Source organism: Myotis yumanensis, unplaced genomic scaffold, assembly GCF_028538775.1.
Source record: "Myotis yumanensis isolate MYYU_CA2020_CCGP unplaced genomic scaffold, mMyoYum1.0.hap1 SCAF_18, whole genome shotgun sequence".
In the NCBI taxonomy this organism is placed as follows: Eukaryota; Metazoa; Chordata; class Mammalia; order Chiroptera; family Vespertilionidae; genus Myotis; species Myotis yumanensis.
The window spans coordinates 17,760,650-17,783,281 of record NW_027223769.1 but is presented as its reverse complement, the minus strand read 5'-3'; the positions used below and the strand labels follow the sequence as shown (position 1 = coordinate 17,783,281).

The following is a 22,632-nucleotide window of genomic DNA, read 5'->3' as shown; positions in this document are numbered from 1 at the left end:
TTGTCAGTGAGAGAAAGGGAACACCAAGTTCTTTATCACCAGTAAGCAATGCTTATCATCACTTACTGGGAGTGTTAAACTAGGGACAGTGTAAAAGATATTCTGTGAAGTCCAGAACCTGTTCTTAAGGTTTAGAGCTTAATTGTGAAAAAACAAATTATGGAACAAAAGCTATTTTAATTGTATGGGTAGTTCTAGCTATGGGAGTTCTGAGGAGGAAGAACTACTTGGGTGATTGCATAAGCTTTCCTGGAGGAAACAATTTGAACAAGACCTTGAGAGGAAGAGTACGTGGTGGGGGGTAGATAAAGAGAAGGGCAAGGAGGATCATTCAGGTGGAACACAGGTGTAAGTGCAGGAACATAGGGCAGTAGGTACACTGGACTGGACTTCAGGCTTGCACAGGAATCGTGGGAAGTGTGTATGGGCGGGCAGGTAAGAACAGTATTCTAGAGCAGCGGTCGCCAACCGGTGGTCTGTGGACCACTGGTGGTCCATGAGGTCCAAAAGGTTGGCGACTGCTGTTCTGGAGTGCTGAGTTAACTTAGGTTTTTATTCAGTTATTAAACAAAAGTGCTCTAATGTGAATGGAGCTCTATTTTAAGAAGGTAACTTGTTTGTTCTCAGGACTGGGAGGAGATGAGACTGGAGTTGCTAATTCAGATTAGCAGAGCATGGCAAAGTCCAATGGCTGATGTCTGGGGTTAGGGAAGAAAGCACCTGTCTGCTATTTGCATATGAGGAAGAAGGAAGAGATAACAGGTTTTGAACCTGGCTGCTTAAGGAAAGTGAGGAAGATAATCTGTCTTTGATGTGTTAAATTTGAGGTGACAATTGCTGTATAAACACCTTAATTATACTCTTCTAGTTCTTGAAAATTCTATGCAGTATTTCATGTATCTATGAATATGTGTTTGTTTTTGCATGTTCTTCTTCTCTCTGCCTTTCTTTTCTGGCATATCAATTTGTATTCATCCTTCAGGACCTTGCTCCAATATCCCTTCCTTTGTCACATTTATCCAATTCTGTGAAACAATCACTCCCTCCCACAGGCTCCTTGAGTGGTTTGTGTACCTTCAGTGTGCCTTAGTGATCAGTCTTCTATTCAGGGAGGAGAAATAGAACAGACAGATGGCCTGGATGCTTTTAAAGCCCATCTTTTTATCTCAGGGCCAGAGGCACCAAATCCATTAGTGAAATTCTGTACGTAAGAGAGTTGAGTTGACTGCAGTTTGCAAGTACTGATGAAGTATAAGATCAGAGTTCAGGATGCTATATGCACACTGCTTCTAAATAGGATCAGTCTTTGAGCTATAACATTTTAGTAGCTGAATATGTATTGAGGACTGGGGGAGAGGGACAAAATAACCCATCTAACAAGAGAGGGTTCACTTTGGGGCTGTTTTAGATGGTACAGTCAGCTCCAACCAAGTCCATTTCTGGTGCCAAGAAACCGGGAGAAGAAGGGACCAAATTCTTTATTCAGAAGTAGTAGCTCCAGTGAGAGAGCTTTTGTTACAACACGACTAAAGAATTCATTGAGAAGCATTCATTCCCTTGACAACACTTTGGAAGGCACTTTCCAGCTTCAGGTTGTTTGGAGAAGTTTATGACAGTAGATTATAAATTAAGGAGTGCCAGAAGCAAAAAGGTGGTTTTAAGATTGAGTTTAAAAATGCTAACGTGAAGCAGAAGCAGGAGCTGCTCTCATTTATTAAAGGGAACTGAAAGGGGTGTGCTTCAGCTGTAGTTTTTGTTCTCCCTCTCCCCCCATTTTGGGGTTTTATTTTCCCTACTCCCACCTCTCCTTTTTTTAAAAGAAACAAAGAGATAGTTTCTTAACCTTCACTTAATACTTTGATTTGAGCTGCTTTGAAAGGATAAATTCAAAGACAACAAAAAACTCATATAAATTCTTACTTTCTCTGTGAATTTATTCAGGAGCTCTACTTCCTCTGCCTGTGAAAGGGCCTGAACCTTTCTTATATCTCTCTACATTGGGAAAGAGAGAATGGAAAATGCGTAGAAATATGGACCTACTTCTGAAATATGGAACTTCTGTAGTATTTCGTGCCATTTGTATAGAGCAGCAAAAAGAACCAGATCAGCCAGTTTTTAACACTTGGAGTGGGGGAAACGAGTTAAGTCGGCTCGCGTGAATTGCGCGTACTCCGCGGGAGCCGTCTTAACTCGGTTCATATAGATTTGCGGTGGAGTGCGGGAAACGTGTAAACTCGGGCCGATTGTAACTGCGTATTACCAAATATTTGTTTGTTTGCCGTTCACAAAGATACCTACCTGCGTATGCGAACCGTTTCATACCCATTGGGGTAATAGGTATCATAAAAATCCCTGATTTTGCGCGGGAAACCTAAATAATTGCCCGCGCCATCTTATATTTTGGCGGGAAATTCACCCCACACCGGAGTGTTAATTAGAAGACTTATAAGAGTGCCCCCAAATAAAAGGGGCTTAGAGATGATCCTTGCATGGGGTCTAAGGTTATAGAAGAAGCCTCCTTATAGCATCTGAAAAATCATACGTAAGTAAAAAAGCTGGAACTGTGTGACAGGTCGAGGCATGAATATCTTTCTTTTATGTCTATTTCCAAAAGGTCAGGGTGTGACCAGAACAAGGAACCGGGCTTGTTTCATTCTAGAAGAATTTTCTGCTTCACAAGTTGCTGCATCATGATTCTGTCTTTGAACTCATCTTAAAATTTTTAACATGCATTTTCAGACCTTGTCTTTCAAGACATAAAATTTATAGACTGCTTTACTATAAAAATTACAAGAACTAGATTTAAATTTTAAGCATCTATTTTTTTACAAAAAAAATTTATGGGAAATCACAGGAGAGTTCAATTATTTATGTCACCCAAAATTAATTCTGGTTCTGAACAGTGTACTTAATATATTGTTAGAGTTGTGATCTATATACACATTATGTTTTCACTTGAAGTCATTTCATATCCCTCTTGTATCTCAATATAATGCCCATATCATTTTTAATAGCTCTTTGTTATTACATCATATTGCTGTTCCATATAATTTGCTTCATCATTCCCCGATTTGACATTTTAATTTCCAGTTCTCTTTTCTTCTGAAACAAATCAGAAAAAAACTTTGGGTATATTTTCTTTGTATTTTTGTGGGTGCCAGGAAACCGACTTTGGGGTCTGTGTCCCAGGTACCTCTGTTTTTGAAGATAGAAAACAGACTTCTCATTATAAGAAATCAGATTATTGTCTAGAAAGACACAGTATCATATAAAGGTTATAAGATGAGTGGCATCTGAAAAATCATATCTGAGTAGAAAATCTGGAATTTGCAGTGTGTATCTGAGGTTTTTTCTCAGATCTCTCACCACTGCCTTGTCACTTTTGCAAGTGGTTTCTCAAAGTTGTTATTTTGCACATCTGTTGGGCTGGATTTTAAAATGTGTGTTTGCCATTGTAGAAACATTTAGAGAAGGGTTTGGCAAACTTGTTCGGTAAAGAGTCAGACATATTTTAAGCTTTCCAGGCCTCATGTGGTCTCCATCACACATTCTCTGTTTTGGTTTTAAAAACCTTTTACAAATATAAAAACCATTTTTAGCTCAAAGGTCATACAAAAACAGACTGTGGGTTGTAGTTTGTCCACCATTGATCTAGAGTATTAGATTTTAAAAATTTCGGTCTAAAAACTTTAACTCTGAAGATCAACTTTGATGCTGTTTAAATGTCATGCAATGATTTGCTTGTCAGTCTTCTGTAGAGCAGGAAGTCAGGGCTACTTCTCCCTGACCCTCCCCCCACCCTACCTCCCAGCTTACCCACCCATATTCTCCCTTTTCTTCTAGGATGTTGTTCTGTTGTATATCCTCATCCTTCTCTGGTGTTTTTTACTTTTTTCCCTTCTCTTCTGGCTTCTTTCTGTAGCATAAAAGTATGCTTAAGTCTTTTCCAGTGCCTGGCATTTAGGAAATGTGCAAATGTTGAATAAATGCATCTGTTACAAGCAAGCAGCCTCTGTGTCCTCTCCTAAGTGCATGATTTCCTTCACTTCGCAAGCAAGATTCTTGAAAGAAATGTTTATCTTGTCCACAGTCTCACTTTCTGTTTTTTCCTTCACTTTGTACTTAGACTCCTTTCTTTTTTTTTTTTTTTTCCTTAACACATTGCATATTTCCTTTATTGTATTAAAAATTTTTAAAGTTTTTTTTTTATCTTTATTGCTCAGATTATTACATTTGTTCCTCTTTTTTTCCCCCCATAACTCCCCTCCTTCCAGCTCCCACCCCACCCTCCACCCTCACTCCCCACCCACTGAGTTCATCCATAGGTGCATGATTTTTGTCCAGTCACTTCCCGCATCTCCCACACCCCTTTTCCCCCCAAGAATAGTTAGTCCATTCCCTTTCTATGTCCCTGATTCATTATAGTCACCAGTTCATTCTGTACATCAGGTTGTTTATTCACTTGATTCTTAGATTCATTTGTTGATAGATGCATATTTGTTGTTCATAATTTGTATCTTTACCTTTTTCTTCTTCTTCCTCTTCTTAAAGGATACCTTTCAGCATTTCATATAATACTGGTTTGGCGGTGATGAACTCCTTTAGCTTTTCCTTATCTGTGAAGCTCTTTATCTGACCTTCAATTCTGAATGATAGCTTTGCTGGATAAAGTAATCTTGGTTGTAGGTTCTTGGTATTCAGCACTTTGAATATTTCTTGCCACTCCCTTCTGGCCTGCAAAGTTTCTGTTGAGAAATCAGCTGACAGTCGTATGGGTATTCCCTTGTAGGTAATTGAGCCTCTTTCTCTTGCTGCTTTTAAGATTCTCTCTTTGTCTTTTGCTCTTGGCATTTTAATGATGATGTGTCTTGGTGTGGTCCTCTTTGGATTCCTTTTGTTTGGGGTTCTCTGCGCTTCTTGGACCTGTAAGTCCATTTCTTTCTCCAGATGGGGGAAGTTTTCTGCCATTATTTCTTGAAATAGGTTTTCAATATCTTGCTGTCTCTCATCTTCTGGCACTCCAATGACTCTGATATTAGTCCGCTTAAAGCTGTCCCAGAGGCTCCTTACACTATCTTCACACTTTCGGATTCTTTTTTCATTTTGCTTTTCCAATTGGGTGTTTTTTGTCGAATCTTTGTTTTGATTCTTGTGCTCCTCTGGTCTGCTATTGGGTATAATATTCTTTATTTCAGTCCGTGTATGCTTACTTTCTAATTTCTTTATCGTAGCATCGAGGGTCTCATTAGTTTTCGTGAGGCTCTGCACAAATTTATGGCAAGCCCTCAAAATTGCGATTCTTAGCTCCATATCCTCCATTTCTGTCATGTTTTTTTGTCTCCGCATCTTTTATGCTTTCTTGGTGCACCCCCTTGTGGTCTTTGTGCGCAGTCTTGTTCTAGCCAAGCCTTAATTGTTGTAGTTAACACTAGAGGGATTTGACCACCAGGCCGACTAGCTGTGGAAATCAGCTGTGGGAAAACTTCAGTCCTCAGGGGAGGTGCTAGTCCAGCCCTTGCCTGAGGCGATCGGCAAATGGCTGTGCGCAGGGTTTGGGCGGGGTGGGCTCAACAGGGCGGGGGGAGGGAGCAGCTATGGCCGCTCTCAGTCCGTCCCCAGGGGCTCTGCCTCTCTGTCCCAGCAATCGCTGCAAACCTCGGAGGGGCCGTAGCCAGACAGTCCCGCTTCTCCCGTTTGAGTCTGGGTCCCTAGAGACTCGCCCGGATCTGTAGCCCAGAGTCTGAGACTCGCTCCTGATTGAAAACGACAATCGCGCCCTCAGCCGCCAGCCCGCTTTGCGCGCGCACCCGCACCACCGCACCGCCGTACCTTTAAATTTTCCACACTGCGCCTCCGCTGAGCGTCGGAATGCTGTTGTTTTTGCTTCTAATTGAAGAGACTCTCCTCATCCAGCCTTCCCGTGGTTCTGGTTGATGTCCGCTCCGACTTTTAGTTGTATTTTTGAAGTGGTTGTCCACGGCGGCAGTCTCCGGTGTTTACCTATGCCGCCATCTTCGATTCCCTAGACTCCTTTCTTATCACTCCACTAAAACTGTTCTTTAAAGTTTTGCTAAGTATAATGACCAAATCAAGTGAAAACTTTTAAGTATTTATCTTACTGGACCTGTCTACTATATTTGTCACTCTTGGTCCTTTTCTTGACACTTGGATTCTCAGGGCTTCCCTGACCTTTTGACCCATTTCCCCTACAGTCTGCTTTTTTTACTCTCCTCCTTATCTGTCCCTAGACTCAGTGTGGCACAAGATTCTGTCCTCGCCCTCTACTCTCCATGACAACCTCATACACCCCAAAGCTGCCTCCACTTCCCCCTCTCTCCTGAGCCTTTAGCTCCAACTTGAGGCCCTGTGCACGAAAATTCGTGCAAGAGTAGGCCTTCCCCCGGCTGCCGGCACTGACTTCCCTCAGGCACCTGCGACCCGGGACCCGAGCTGCTTCCCTCTGGTAGCCGCTGCTGGCAGGTGCCTGGGACCCAGACTGCTTTGCTCCAGCCCCGGCTTCTTCCGGAATGACACCCAGAAGGATGTTCGGTCTAATTAGCATATTACCCTTTTATTATTATAGATAGCCCACTACACGCCACTCTAAACTCAGGCAGGCCCAGCTCCCTCTGCCCCCAAGAAGGTTGTTCTTCATTTACTGAGGAGGGTAATATGCTACCAGGCTCCCCAGGAGAAACGTGGGATCCTTGAGAATGTCACCTCTTCCTCCATTCCTCAGCATCTCACTGTTGCCAAGACCTATCATTCAACCTCTCAACTCTCTGGAATCTGTCTCTTCTTCACCATTGCCAGTGCTCACATTCTAGCTTTTATTAGTTCTGAATTATGATAGGATAATACTGGTTGGTCTGCCTTCATGTTCAGTTCCACCCTGCTGCTGCCGGAGTGATGTTTCGAGAATGTAGTTAGATCATGCTTAAAACTAATGTCTTTGGAGACATGGTTGGAGAAATACACCACGAACCTGTAGTATTTGTGCCAGAAAGTAAGGAGGTGCTCGAAAGAAGATCAACATAGAAGCCAATCTTAAAGAACTCCCAATGGCCACCCTTGCAATAATTTGAGCTAGGGAGAGACCAAGATGGCGGCGTAGGTAAAGACCGGAGACCGCTGCCGCAAACAACCATTTCAAAAATACAACTAAAAGACAGAACGGACATCACCCAGAACCACAGGAAGGCTGGCTGAAGAGAGACTCTACAACTAGAAGGAAAGAGAACAGCAAACCGAGGCTCAGAGGAGGCGCAGTGTGGAAAATACAAAGGTACTGAGGTGCGCGCGAAAGCGGGCTGGTGGCTGAGGGCGCGGTTGTCGTTTTTGGTCAGGAGTGAGTCTCAGACTTTGGGCTCCAGATCCGGGCGAATCTCTAGGGACCCAGACTCAAACGGGAGAAGCGGGATTGTCCGGCATCAGTTGGAACCTGAGGGCAGCTTTCTCTCCGAGGTTTGCAGCGGCTGCCGGGGTTCTGAGAAGCAGAGCCTCTGGGAACGGGACTGAGAGCGGCCATAACTGCTCCCTCCGCCCGCCCTGTTGAGCCCGCCCCGCCCAAACCCTGCGCACAGCCATTTGCCGAGCGCCTCAGGCAAAGGCTGGATTAGCGCCTCCCCAGAAGACAGACGTTTTCCACACAGCTGATTCCTACAGCCAGTCGGCCTGGTGGTCAAATCCCTCTAGTGTTAACTACAACAGTTAAGGCTTGGCTAGAACAAGACTGCGCACAAAGACCACAAGGGGGTGCACCAAGAAAGCATAAAAGATGCGGAGACAAAAAAACATGACAGAAATGGAGGATATGGAGCTAAGAATCACAATTTTGAGGGCTTGCTATAAACTTGAGCAGAGCCTCGCGAAAACTAATGAGACCCTCGATGCTACGATAAAGAAATTAGAAAGTAAGCATACACGGACTGAAATAAAGAATATTATACCCAATAGCAGACCAGAGGAGCACAAGAATCAAAACAAAGATTCGACAAAAAACACCCAACTGGAAAAGCAAAATGAAAAAAGAATCCGAAAGTGTGAAGATAGTGTAAGGAGTCTCTGGGACAGCTTCAAGCGCACTAATATCAGAATAATAGGGGTGCCAGAAGATGAGAGACAGCAAGATATTGAAAACCTATTTCAAGAAATAATGGCAGAAAACTTCCCCCACCTGGTGAAAGAAATGGACTTACAGGTCCAAGAAGTGAAGAGAACCCCAAACAAAAGGAATCCAAAGAGGACCACACCAAGACACATCATCATTAAAATGCCAAGAGCAAAAGACAAAGAGAGAATCTTAAAAGCAGCAAGAGAAAGAGACTCAATTACCTACAAGGGAATACCCATACGACTGTCAGCTGATTTCTCAACAGAAACTTTGCAGGCCAGAAGGGAATGGCAAGAAATATTCAAAGTACTGAATACCAAGAACCTACAACCAAGATTACTTTATCCAGCAAAGCTATCATTCAGAATTGAAGGTCAGATAAAGAGCTTCACAGATAAGGAAAAGCTAAAGGACTTCATCACCACTAAACCAGTATTATACGAAATGCTGAAAGGTTTCCTTTAAGAAGAGGAAGAAGAAAAAGGTAAAGATACAAATTGTGAACAACAAACATGCATCTATCAACAAGTGAATCTAAGAATCAAGTGAATAAATAATCTGATGTACAGAATGAACTGGTGATTACAATGAATCAGGGACATAGAAGGGGAATGGACTGACTATTCTTGGGGCGGGGGGAAGGGGAATGGGAGATGCGGGAAGAGAATGGACAAAAATCGTGCACCTTGGATGAGGACAGTGGGTGGGGAGTGACGGCGGAGGGTGGGGCGGGAACTGGGAGAAGGGGAGTTATGGGAAAAAAAGAGGAACAAATGTAATCAGAACAATAAAGATTTAATTTTAAAAATAATAATTTGAGCTAGAAAATGAGTATCAATAACATTGCAGCTCAGCCGTCATGGCTCAGTGGTTGAGCATCAACCTATGAACCAGGAGGTCACAGTTCTATTCCCCATCAGGGCACATGCCCGGGCTGTGGGCTCAATCCCCAATGTGGGGCATGCAGGAGGCAGCCAATGAATGATTCTCTCTCATCATTGATGTTTCTCTCTCTCTCCCTCTTCCTTCTTCTCTGAAATCAATTATATATATATATATATATATATCACTGTGTTATAATCCATAGAATAAAATAAACACCCATGTATCTAGGGATAAATAAATGAAAGATGAATAAAGAAATAAGTGGGGTTGAAGAGACAACTCTTACAGATGAATTTCAATTAATAAATGTAGAAGGAATAAGAGAACAGAAAATCATCCTTTGAACACCATAGTAATAACTGTAGGCAGGATCCACCAGTGGATACTAAAATTAGGGGGCCAGAGTGTGAGGAGAAAAAGAACATTTGTATATTCTCAAATTATCTCCTTCAATATACTATTTATTTGTAACAAAGGGGGAAATCGTAAATTTCACATTCTAGTGAAGAAACCCAACAGACATCACCATAGCCAAGTGGCTGAGTTTAACATCACCAGTAATAATGTATATTGACATCATGTTCTCCCTGATGTGATGTGGAGGAGGGCATGACAATACTTCAATATTGTTTCTGCCAAAAATGCATCAGCTCAGTGTCATCATAAGTTATTAACAAATCCAAGTTGAGGGACTAAATAATTGACGAGTATTCAACAAAGTGTCAAGGTCTTTGAAGTGAAAGATGAAGAAAGATTAAAGAAATATCACACCGTAGAGACACAACAGCTAAAGGTAGTTTGGAACCTTAGATTGGATCCCAGAGCAGAGAAAGGACATTCTGGGGAAAACTGGTGAAATTTGAATAGTCCATAGTTTATTTAATAGTATTGCACCGATCTTTATTTCTTAGTTTGATAATTGTACTATTTAAGGTTATTTAAGCTATTAACATTAGTAGAAGCTAGATGGGAGTATACAAGAACTCTAGTTCTTTAAAACTTTGGTGTAAGTCTAAAATTATTTCAAAATAAAAATATTTTTATTTTTTAAAATATTTTGTTGATTTCAGAGAGGAAGGGAGAGGGAGAGAAAGAAACATCAATGATGAGAGAGAATCACTGATCAGCTGCCTCCTGCATGTCCCACACTGTGGACCGAGCACACAGCCCGGGCATATGCCCTGACCAGGAATTGAACTGTGATTTTCTGGTTCATAAGTCAATGCTCAATCACTGAGCCACGCCAGGCAGGCACAAAATAAAAATATTTTTAAAACACTAAAACTCATCCTGAGCAGCTCCATTTCCCTCAAGCTGAAATCCAAAATCATTTCTGTGGTGTCCAGGTCCTCCAGGAGCCGGCCCCTCTCCACTCCCTTCTCCCATATATCTTATCTCTGTTCTCCTGTCTTCCTAAAGGACTTGTGCCTGTCATTCATTGAATATACAGCTCTTTACTTCTAAGCCTTAGCTGTCCCCCTTCTTGGTGTGCTGTAAATGCTGTAAATAAGCCTGTAAAATACTCAGCTAGACCCAGATCAGGTGCCACCTCTGTGAAGCCTTCTCTGCCAGGTCTCCACAGGGAGCTTTTTGACTCCCTGGTACTTTGCATAGCACCTGCTTCAAAGTTTACAATGATTCACTTGTCATGTCCCTTGGTTTCCTTAGTCTATGACAGTTGGTCAGCCTTCCTGGGTCTTTCATGGCCTTGGCACTGGTGAATACTGGTCAGTTATTTTGTAGAATGTCCCTCAACTTGGGTTTGTTTGATTTCTTACAATTAGATTGAGGTTATGGATGCATTTTTCGTAAGACTCACACAGGAGGACATTGCGTCCCCCTCAGTGCATTATGTCAGGGGCCCATGATGTTATTTTGTCCTAACATTGGTAATGTTAGTTTGATCATGTGGGTAAAGATGGTATTCACCGGGTTAATCCACTACTTTTCTCTTTGTAATTAATAAGTAAATTATGGGGCAGTACTTTGAGATTATGTGAATATTGTATACCTCAGAGATAGTGCAGGTTTAGTGAATTCTCAGTAATGGGAGTCACAGATTTTTTGGTTTCCTCGTGTATAGAAAGTTGTGTTTACACTGTACCGTAGTCTAGGAAGTGTGCAATAGCATTGTGTCTAAAAATATGCATACCTTAATTAAATAATTTTTTTCTAAAAATTGCTAACCACCATCTGAGTGTTCAGCGAGTCATAATTGTTTTGCTGGTGGATGGTCTTACCTTCAATTTGTAAAAAACGGTAATATTGGTGAAGTGCAATGAAGTGAAACATGCCTGTATTCCATTCCTCATCAACTTTCACTCGGTAGGTTTAGCATCCACTTACACTTTGTAACTCAATCATTCCTTTTGTGATTTGTTAGTTGGACTCCTAAATTTTAGGCTTAAGCAGCTGGGCAGAAAATAGTGCCATTTCCTAGTAAGATGGAGACAATGCGGGAAAAGAAATAGGCTTTCAGGTTGCGGCAGGCTGGGAAAACAGGATTACTGTGGGACATACAGGCAGTAGGTCCTGGAACATAATGCTACTAGAAATGGCTGCAACATTTCATCTTACTGACATGAAATGCATGGTTAGAAGTGATGGCTTGCCAGTTCCTCAGAGGTGGGGACCACCAGCTAGTTGAGATGCAATTTCTGAGTCCATCCTTAGAATAGTACTTAATACTGCGCCTGGACACTGCGGTTTTTATTGGTTTGGCCACACTTTGTCCTTTCCCTCCAGGGATTGCTGTGCTGCTGCCAGGTGTAATTAACGTCACTTGTAGTTGTGCATATCCAGTCCCTGTGATATTCTGTGTGTCTTGCCTCCTCTCCCTTCCTCCCGGTCCCCCAAACACAAAAACAAACTCTCGTTTCCTTGAGCTGTTCCCTTCTTAAGATGTAATTTGCACTTTCCATGTTCTCTCTTTAGAAAACATTACCTCCCCTCAGATAGATTGCCCCTTTGTTCAAATCACATGACTCTCAAAGCATATGCTTTTTGTTCTCGTATGTCTTCCAAATACTGATGTATTTGGACATGATTACTTGGAGCTGGTCAAAATACAAAGTGCTGTGTTTCTTCTTAAGAGTGGATGATGTGATATCAAGAGAAAATGGAAGACTTTATGAATCCTCTTGTGTTGCATAGTCAGGGGCAGGGAGATTGCCAGGGAAGCTGTGGACGTGGCCTCATTGGAGTAGTTGATTTTGCATCCTCTATGGAGAAGCAGCTCTGCTTCAGTTTCATTATCACAGGGTTGGTTGGTGGGGTAACACCTGGACAGTAAACCCTTGATTTTCCAGAAACCTTTCCTAATCCTTGCAATTTTCTATCACTTACATTCCTAATTTTCCCATGCAGTGCACTGGTGATGGTGAGTAGAAGGCAACAGAGCAAGTGAGATGGCCCACTGGATAATTAGGTTTATTCACAGACTACAAACCTCCTCGACAACCAACCTTAGAGTCCAGTTGGCCTCAGCACGGAGGTGGGCTAGTGCATCACCGTCATTTGGGTGGCTTTGCAGTAGTGGAGCATTTGACATCCAGTTCTTGAATTGCTGGCTCTACAACACACCCTGGGTTGGGTGCCGTGGGGAAGCATCTCCCCCTTGTGTGGACGAACCTACAGGATGCAGTGTAGGGCAGCTCATAGCTCACAGCCGTTCTGCTGGTTACTGATGCCATTCTAAACAGTTGTGCTCATTTTGTTTGAGGGCCACTTTATTTCAGTAACTGACGCTGCAGGGTTAAAATCCACTGGTTCCGAACCTGGCTGTGTGCTGTTACCATGTCCATACGTATTTATCAAGTGCCTATTCAGTGCCAGAAGTGAATGGGGATAGAACAGTGAGTAAAACAAAGTCCCTGTTTTCCTGGATATTGACATTAAACAAATGCAGTTTCTTAGATGGTGATAAATTCTATGAAGAAGAATAAAGCAGGGAAGGGAGTATAGGTGTTATTTTACATAGTGTGGCACCTGGGCTGCTCTTTGGAGGTGTTATTAGTGAAGGGTTAAACCAGGTAATAGGGGAGTGGGAGATGGAGAGAACATTCCAAGAAGAGGGAATGTATCAGAATTAGCTGGGGACTTTTTAAATATACACAGTCCTGAACCTGACTTAGTTTGTCTGGGATTGGACTCAGATCTGGAAAAGCTCTCCAGAACATTCTAGGAAGCCAGGCTGGGGAGCTACTCTTAAAACCCTTTCAACTTCTGAGTCATTCCAAGATCTACTAGTATATGAGGGAAAAGTTTTGATGGTAAAGAAGTGAAAACCGTAATCTCTCTAGGTGAAAAGAATTGGAGGCAGAGAGACATGAATAGAGGAAAATGAAAAAAAAATAATGAAGGAAAAGAAATAGTATGGAATTTCCATTATAATTCCACTCTGTAATAAAGTTCAACTCCTAGAGTTGTAATAGGAGGAAGGTAGCCCCAGTTGTACCTTTTCTTGGCCACCTCCTGATCTAAAGTGTATCAACACTAGTCTGGTGACAGACACAGATGGGTCACCTAGCTTAATGCCTGTGCTTTCTTGTGGTTCCTTCTCCTCACTGCTCCCCTGGCTTTGGTTGGCCCTGTAGGAAGAGAGCCTCAATGATTAGTTACCCTGAGTAGGTGAAGGTGCTATGGAAGGGAAGCTTCCCTAGAAGTCAGTCTGTAACATCTGGTTCATATCCCACCATGTGCCTGGGGCTTCCTTGGGCCTTCCTCTAGGGCCCCGATCATGTCTCATAGCCATGTAAATGCTCTTCTTCCATGTAGATGGAGTTCTTGGGTGGCAGGAACTGCGAGATTGATGGAAAAAGCAGGCCATAAAAAGCCTTGACATGAGAGGATGCCATCTGTTGATGGAAATATTACCTGCAAATTTTTATTTTATTAAGTTGAATGGGGACTAAAGAAGTACACTTTTAAAATAGACTTTATTTTTAGAACAGTTTAAGGTTCACAGAAAAATTGAAAGGGAGGCACAGAGATTTCCCATATACCCCTGTCCCTCACATGCATAGCCTCCCCCATTATCAACATGCCCCACAAGAGGAGTAGCTTTGTTACAACTGATAAATCTGCACTGATCCAACACTCACCCAAAGTCCATAGATTACATTAGGGTTCACTCTTGGTGTTGTATATTTTATGGATTTGGGTAAATGTACTATAAAGACATGTATCCACCACTATGGTATCATACAGAGGCGTTTCACTGCCTTAAAAATCCTCTGCCCTGAAGATCTTTTCTATTGTTGTTAATTCAGAGGATATTTTTCCATTGATTTTAGAGAGAGTGGGAGGGAGGGTGAGAGAGAGAGAGAGAGAGAGAGAGAGAGAGAGAGAGACAGCAACGTGAGAGAGACTCATCTATTAGTTGCCGCCCACTCGTACTCTGACCGGGGCCGGGGATCCAGCATGCAACCGAGGTGTGCCCTTGACCAGAATCAAACCCAGAATCCTTTAGTCTGAGGGCCAACACTCTGTCCACTGAGCCAAACCAGCTAGGGCCTGAAGATCCTTTTTTGATACAGTTTTTAGGAGCTCATGAAGACAAAGGGAGGCGGGGGCATCTGTAAAGCAGACTCCCACAGGAACATAAATTATTACTTAGGCCTAACTGGGCAAATAGAGTGGTGGGCCCAAGCCCCTCTGCACATGCCTCAATGAGCCTGCTCTTGGTAGCTACATAGTTTGATGTGATAGGAATCATTTGAAACTGTGTGAGTAATGCTACAAATCACCCTTGACTTCTTGAACGTTACATTCTCTTTCACTCTTTGATTATGTTTCCTTGCTTTTATTGCAGACAAGCTTTTGCATCAGAGAGGAAGAAGTTGTTTAGACTTATTCTTTGTTCACTGTTACATCAAATCCTATTCAGTAATGTCTAAAGCAGCGGTTCTCAACCTGTGGGTCACAACCATCGGAAAACACATATAGCACATCAGATATTTACATTACTATTCATAACAATAGCAAAATTACAGTTATGAAGTAGCAACGAAAATAATTTTATGGTTGGGGGTCACCACAACATGAGGAACTGTATTAAAGGGTCACGGCATTAGGAAGGTTGAGAACCACTGGAAAGTGATTCTTGGAAGAGAACAACCAGGCCTGATTATCTGGGGTGTTTGTTATGGCATTTAGACACATGGAACTTTTTCAGGAATTAGAAGCCAGTAATAACAGGACTGTATATATAACCAACAGAACTTTGGCTCTATTATACTTATTTCAAAGTTGTAGACCTCATTCATGGGTGTAAAACTTCAAATAATACCAGCTTTATTACCAGCTAGTAGCTGACAACTTTTTTCTTACAAAATCACTTTTTAGTGTTGTCAAAGAAAGAAAATTGATTTTGTTTCACCTCTGTTCAACTTTAATAGAAAATAATAAACTTCTACCGCATGCCCGATAGAAGGCATAAATCCTAGGTAACTGATTGAGTTGGGTGGACCCTGTCCTCTAGGACTCAGCAGGATGTGTCTCCGGAGCAATCTCTGTAGTAAGTGCACGCAGCCTGTTCCAGCAGGTTAGTCCAGCAATGTTCAGGGAGGAAGAGCTTGCAAATCACCTCATTTTACCTCTTCTTTTTACAAATGAGAAAATGGGCAGAGAGGGGAATGTCTTGCCCTAGAAACAGAAGACTGAGGAAGAATGTGATAGGCATGGATATTTATATCTGAATACCTGAGGCCCAATTTTACCATACTCCTAATTATTTCTCATTTTTTCAAAGAGGGTTATGAAATTCTGAAAGTGATATTTATGACTGCTGCATTTTCTAAGAGGGAGCTTATAAATTGATAATCATATAATAAAAACAAAGATATTGTGCTATTTACATATGACTCTATAGCCTGCTGGGGCAGAGATGGAAGAACATAGAAAAGAAGAGTTAGCCCATATAGCTTAGCTTTAAAAAAAATTCATTAACTCATTCAGTCCAGTTCATTGAATTCTCGGTTATATTTGGCAGAGGAGCTAGAGATGATGTGCAAGGTAAAAGCTATGGAGAGAATGTATTGGGCTAGAGGAGTGCTAAGGATAGCCACCTGGTAGATATTGGGGGAAAATAGCATATAAAAATTAGGGTATTTACTGAAAGAAAGAAATGTAAAACAGAATGGAACAAAAACTAAAGGGATGGGGGAAAAGTGAAGACAAAAAGGGAGGATAAAACAAGTTTATGAGGTTACTAAATAAGAAAGGCATGGTGACTAAGAAATGAAAGAAGGAAGTAACTATGAATAACAATAGGTATGAACCAAGAGTCACAAATTTTTTTAAAAAAAATTTTTATTGATTTCAGAGAGGAAGGGAAAGGGAAAAAGAGATAGAAACATCAATTATGAGAGACAATCATTGATCGTTTGCCTCTTGCATGCCCCATACCAAGGATTGAGCCTGCAATCCAGGCATGTGCCCTGACTGGTAATCGAATCTCAACCTCCTGGTTCTTAAGTCGATGTTCAACCACTGAGCAATACCAGCTGGCCTTTCATGATTGATTTGAGTGACTCTTACCATCTAATATTGGAAAGGACTGCCCTAGCCAGTATGGCTCAGTGGATAGAGCGTCGGCCAACAGACCAAAGGGTCCTGGATTTGATTCCAGTCAAAGGCACATACCTCGGTTGCAGGCTGCTCCCCAGCTTGGGCCCTGGTCAGGGTGCATGCAGGAGGCAACCAATCGATGTGTTTCTCTCACATTGATATTTCTCTCTGTCTTTCCCCTCTCTCTTCCACTCTCTAAAAATCAATGGGAAAATATCCTTGGGTGAGGATTAAAAAAAAAAAAAGAATTATGAACTACAACAGGAGATTGGAGTAATGAGAGATTGGCTAATCCTATATAATAAAAGGGTAATATGCAAATTGACCCTAACAGCAGAACCACTGGGAATGACTGGTCACTATGACACACACTGACCACCAGGGGCAGATGTTCAATGCAGGAACTGCCCCCTGGTTGTCAGTGCAGTCCCACAGGGGGAGCTCTGCTCAGCCACAAGCCAGGCTGCCGGCTGCCAGCACAGCGGTGGTGGTGGGAGCCTCTCCTGCCTCCTCAGCAGCGCTAAGGATGTCCAACTGCAGCTTAGGCCTGCTCCCCGCTGGCAAGTGGACATCCCCCGAGAGGTCCTAGACTGCGAGAAGGCACAAGCCGGGCTGAGGGACCCCCCCAAGTGCACAAATTTTTGTGCACTTGGCCTCTATTAACAAATAAAGAAAACTAAAAAATACAGGAATCCCTGATAAAAGAAGTAGCTACCATCCCCAGCTGAGATCTAGAATTTTTTGGATAGGCACAGCCATGGCTCACTGCATGGCAGAGAAGCCACACTGGTGGGACTTGATTTAAACCAGCCCTCTGAAATCTGACCCCTAATGTGTTCATGGAGAGGTATCTCACCAGAAACACTCCACCACTGAACTGCCTGAAAGAGATTCTGGGGAAAACTACTGGACACTGAAGTAGCTGTGTACTGCAGGAGCTTGACGCTGAAATGCAGGCTATGTTGTAGCAGGAGCCTGATGCTGAAATGCAGGCTATGTTGTAGCAGGAGCCTGGTGCTGAAATGCAGGCTATGTTGTAGCACGGTGGTTCTCAACCTGTGGGTCGCGACCCCTTTGGGGGTCAAATGACCCTTTTACAGGGGTCGCCTAAGACCATCGGAAAACACATATATAATTACATATTGTTTTTGTGATTAATCACTATGCTTTAATTATGTTCGATTTGTAACAATGAAATTGGGGGTCACCACAACGTGAGGAACTGTATTAAAGGGCCGTGGCATTAGGAAGGTTGAGGACCACTGTTGTAGCAGGAGCCTGACACTGAAATGCAGGCTATGTTGTAGCAGCCTACCTAGCTGCTGTACCAGAGCCCGGAAGCCGAACTCTTTCTCCTCCAGAGTCTTCCAGCTCCCTCTACTGAAAACCATAACATCTTGTCATTTGACAAAAGAATCATTTTTAAAGGCTCAGATCCATTTTCACAGAGCCTGCAAAAAGGGTGAACTTGGGCCCTAGCTGGTTTGGCTCAGTGGATAGAGCGTCGGTACAGACCGAAGGGTCCTGGATTTGATTCTGGTCAAGGGCACCTACCTCAGTTGCAGGCTCCTCCCCAGCCTGGGTCCTGGTTAGGGCACATGCAGAAGGCAACCAATCGGTGTGTTTCTCTCACATTGATATTTTTCTCTGTCTTTCCCTGTCTCTTCCACTCTCTCTAAAAATCAATGGAAAAATATCCTCAGGTGAGGGTTAAATAAATAAATAAATAAATAAATAAAGCCCTAACTAGTTTGGCTCAGTGAATAGAGTGTCAGCCTGAGGACTTAAGGGTCCTAGGTTCAATTCTAGTCAAGGGCACATGCCTGGGTTGTGGGCTTGACCTCCAGTGGGGGGCGTGCATGAGGCAGCCAATCATTGATTCTTTGTCATCATTGATGTTTCTTTTTCACCCTTTCCTTTCTTCTCTGAAATCAATAAAAAACTATTTGAAATAAATAAATAAATGGGTGAATTTGGATCCGAGAATTGGTACGTTGATAACCAGCACAGTGACTAAAAAAATATAGTCATGATATCCTAAGTGAAACATTTTTAGAAGACGCATCTGCTGCCAAAATAGTACATGATGCATTTCAGAGCCAAATATTAATGTTTTAGGTATTATTTATACCACTTATACTATTTTTCTCTCTTGATTAAGAATTGACTGAAATTTTTCTTCATTTTTAATGAAAGTGTTAGGCATATAGATAAAGCTAGGGTACAACAAGTAAGCAATGAAATACCTTTTGAGTAAAACAGTTCAGTAGAAACTATAGAGGCAGGAATAGCAGATATGAAATATGGGGAGGAAACAAAGTTACCTGAATATCCTCTTTATACCTTCAGGTCATTATATATTCCATCAGTTTCATCTTTGAGGTCTTCCAAGGTCTTCTACTGACACCAAAATCGACTGGCTTCCTTGTACTGGTACATAGCTGTTATCCTAACACCCTCCTTCATTATTCCCTGTTTAATATCCAGGGGATACTAAATGCACCGACTGCCTTGATGCACTGCCTTGTTTGTTGGGACACATTTTCCAGCATCATTCTGAGAAAGGTTTCATGGGGGATAAATTGTTTTGAGACCTTGTGAAGCTGAAATTGCCTGTTCTCTGCTGACATTTGATTGGTAGGCTGGCTGGTTATAAAAAAAAAGCTAGGTTAGAACCCTAGTGTTTTGGCTCAGTGGACAGAGCATTGGCTCAAGGACTGAAGGATCCCGGGTTCTATTCCTGATCAAGGGCATGTACCTTGGTTGCAGGCTCTATCCCTGACCCTGGTCGGGGTATGTGCAGGGGGCAACCAAATCTCTCACATCGATATTTCTTTCTCTCTGTCTTTCCTCCTCCCTTCCACTCTCTAAAAATCAATGTAAAAAATATCCTCAAATGAGGATTAACAAAAAAAACTGTTACAAGTGTGTGAAGATAATGATGGTGTCAGTCCTAGAGTGTCTGGGCAGCATCTGGCGAGGCAGGGCCTCTGTCCACCCTTGGCCTGTACACAGCCTCATCTGTCTGCCCCAAAGTAAGGTTACATTTTCTACGAGTGGTGTGACATGAAGAAGTTTCAGAAGTGCTGCTCCATAATGTATTGGAAGCCCAGAGCCTGTAAATTAGGCTTACTGACTATGGGTTTCGCTGTTGCATGATCAAGCAAGGTTGTTTTCTAGGGGCAGATCTATGTCCATATCTTTAAGTCTTTCCTTTTGAGCTGATCAAATCCTTCAAAAGAGTCTTCCAGTTTCTTGCATGGAGGCCATAGGTCTGGCTTTCAGCATTTTAGGAGCAGAGATGAGAAAAAAGATTGGTAGTCTCAGCATTCAGTATGTAAACACTCTCTTAACTCAATTTTTGGCATGGTACACCTACCTCAAATGAGCCTAATATCATCCTGCCCATAGACCCACCCTCAGTTTTATATTTCAGAATATAAACCACTTATCTTCCATTGAAACTGGGGAGAGCCTTACTGAACTGTGCAGGAGAGTTGTGTGTATATGTGGAAGAAGGATCTGGGAATTCAACTATTTCTTAAGACTTTTTCAATCCATTCTTCTATTTTTAGCTCATCTTTTACTCTTCTACTAGTATTCACAGCTTCCTTATACTACCAATTCCGATCCTTTGGGGGATCTTAAGTGCAATTTAGACAGTGTTTCAGCTTTCTTCTGCTAAATTAGGAGTATCTTTTAGACTTTGGCTAAGGTACCAGTCCTTAAACAAGACACAAAAAAGCATTGACCATGAAAAATTATCGTTCATCACGTTAAGTGTCAAGTCTGCCAAAAGATTAATATCAAGAATATAATAAAGGACTTCTCCACCTCAATATGAGGAAGACAATGTACTCAGTAAAAAACTGAAGAAGAAATTGGAACTGAACATGTGTTCCACAGAAGAGGAAATACATGTGACCACAAACATAAGAAGAGATGTTCAGCACCTGGATTGTGAGGGAAATGCAGATCACAATGCAATGAGAGATTATATTTCACTCACCAGATAGGCAGAATTTAGGAAGTATGACAGATTCAAGTGTCGTAGAATTTGTGGGTCTACAGGTTCTCTTGCACATACGTGATGAGGCTATAAACTGCTCTAACTACTTTGGAGAATCATTTACTATCATCTCATACTTTGGAGAATAATTAGCATAATTCTCCCAGAGGTACCACCAAGGGAAATTTGTTTTGCCTAATACAAAAGAAGACATGTACGAAAATAGTCTTAGCAATACTGTTCACAATACTGAAAACCTGGAAATGGCCCAGAGGCCCATCAACAGGAAAGTGGAGTATTGTACAGTAGAAAGAACAGAGAACCAGGCTGATATGCAGCAATATAAATGACTCTTAGCAATGTAATATTAAATGAAAAAAAGCCCCAAAAGATTATAGACAACATGAAACTCTTTCATAAAATTAACAACTTAAAGTTATATGTAGATACATTTATTTACATATTATATATTTCATGGATGTTTATATTATTATATTTCATGGATACAATAATAAATATGTGTATATTATATATTTAATGAATACAATAATATTGTGTCATATATATTTCATGGATACAAAAAGAACACAAGGGAAAATTGAACATAGAATTTAGGGTAATAGTTACTTCAGATGGCGGAAGTAGAAGAATGGAGTGGTGAAGAGGAACATTGGTTAGAAGCAGGTTGTTGTCAGCATCATAGCTTTTGTTTTGATTGGTAGGTTTGTGGGGTCCTAGTTACTTTATTAAAAAATAATTGGATAATTAAATACATGAAAAAATAAGCTGAAAGACCTGAGGTTCCCAAGGTGAAGTAGTAGAGATCCTTGTTCACATGGATCTTATCTGGTTGTCTTGTTTGTTTGTTTGTTTGTTTTGTGTGTGTGTTTTTAAGAAGTAGCATTTTGAGTCCAGGAACAAATGTTTAGGAGTTGAAAGTTATAAAATATATATGTATATATTAATCTAAAGTTAACAAACTGAATTTTCTAGGTGGGGTTCATATACTGGTAATTATCATAAACTTTATAGAATATTTAGTGCATAATTATTTATGCCTATTTGTTCTTTCATAGAAATTTTACATTTTTTTTTCCTTTCTTAGGACAAAGTTAAACTATAATCCTCCAAAAGATGATGGATCAACCTATAAGATTGAACTTGAAGGGATATCGGTAATGGTTATGAGAGAGATCCTGGATTACATCTTCAGTGGGCAGGTATGATGAGACACAAAGGAAGGAAGACTAAGTAGAGGCTTCTCAAGCTCAGGGTGAGGGTCTCCTTTCATCCATTCTGTGACCACGTAACCTTCATCTTCATCTTCTGTCGCCATGTGCTTGCCTGGTCTCTGCTCCTGTTAATGGCGCCCACATGTGTTCTTCCGTAAAGCAAGATCTTCCCCAGTCCCAGTTTTTTATTGTACATCCTGAGCTCCACCTTCTAGCATGAGGTGTCAAGACCGTGGAATGCTCCCTTCACTGCTGTCTTTTTGTTTTTAAATCTTAATTCCAATTTTGCTTTTTTCCCATTCTGTTGAGAAACTCATTCTGTCTCCATAGCATGGAAATGGGAACTTCCTTGGGCAGGGGGGATATTTAGAAATAAAGAGTTCTAGACTCACAAATGACAGGCACCTGCATTGTATTCATGATTGGTCCTGTTGCCCGAGCAGGACCAGTATCCCTGCACCACCCCTATTCTTCCTTTCTGATTTCCCTTTATTCCCACTTATGTTTCTGGGGGTTTAATGAAACCTGGGGAGGAAAGTGATATGTGATTAGACTTCTTTTCTTTGCCCTCTTCCAACCCTCTGCCTGCTGTGATTGAAAGTATAGCATGAGGACTCGTAAGAAAAATCTTAGGTGTGAATTAGGGCTCATTTTTTTTTTTTTTTTAACAGGAAAAAGTTAGTGAGAATGCATTTTATCTTTACTCTTTGAGAGCTTGTTTCTGACTGTCTTTATTCCTTCTTCATCATATGTTACTTTTCCTTTTTGTAAGGGTTGTGTCTCCTACATGTTTCTAAATATTCTGAGTGTGCTGTTCACTTTCT

General features: G+C 41.6%; 1 protein-coding gene across 2 annotated transcripts in view; it reads left to right on the top strand.

Moving 5' to 3' along the window:
• The window catches only part of GAN (gigaxonin), a 69,677-nt gene that overhangs the window by 10,806 nt on the left and 36,239 nt on the right, over positions 1–22,632 (top strand). For both annotated transcript variants that reach the window (XM_070398777.1, XM_070398778.1), the window contains exon 2: positions 21,682–21,796. In XM_070398777.1, coding sequence (XP_070254878.1) covers positions 21,682–21,796 — 115 coding nt within the window. The remainder of the gene's footprint in view (positions 1–21,681; positions 21,797–22,632) is intronic.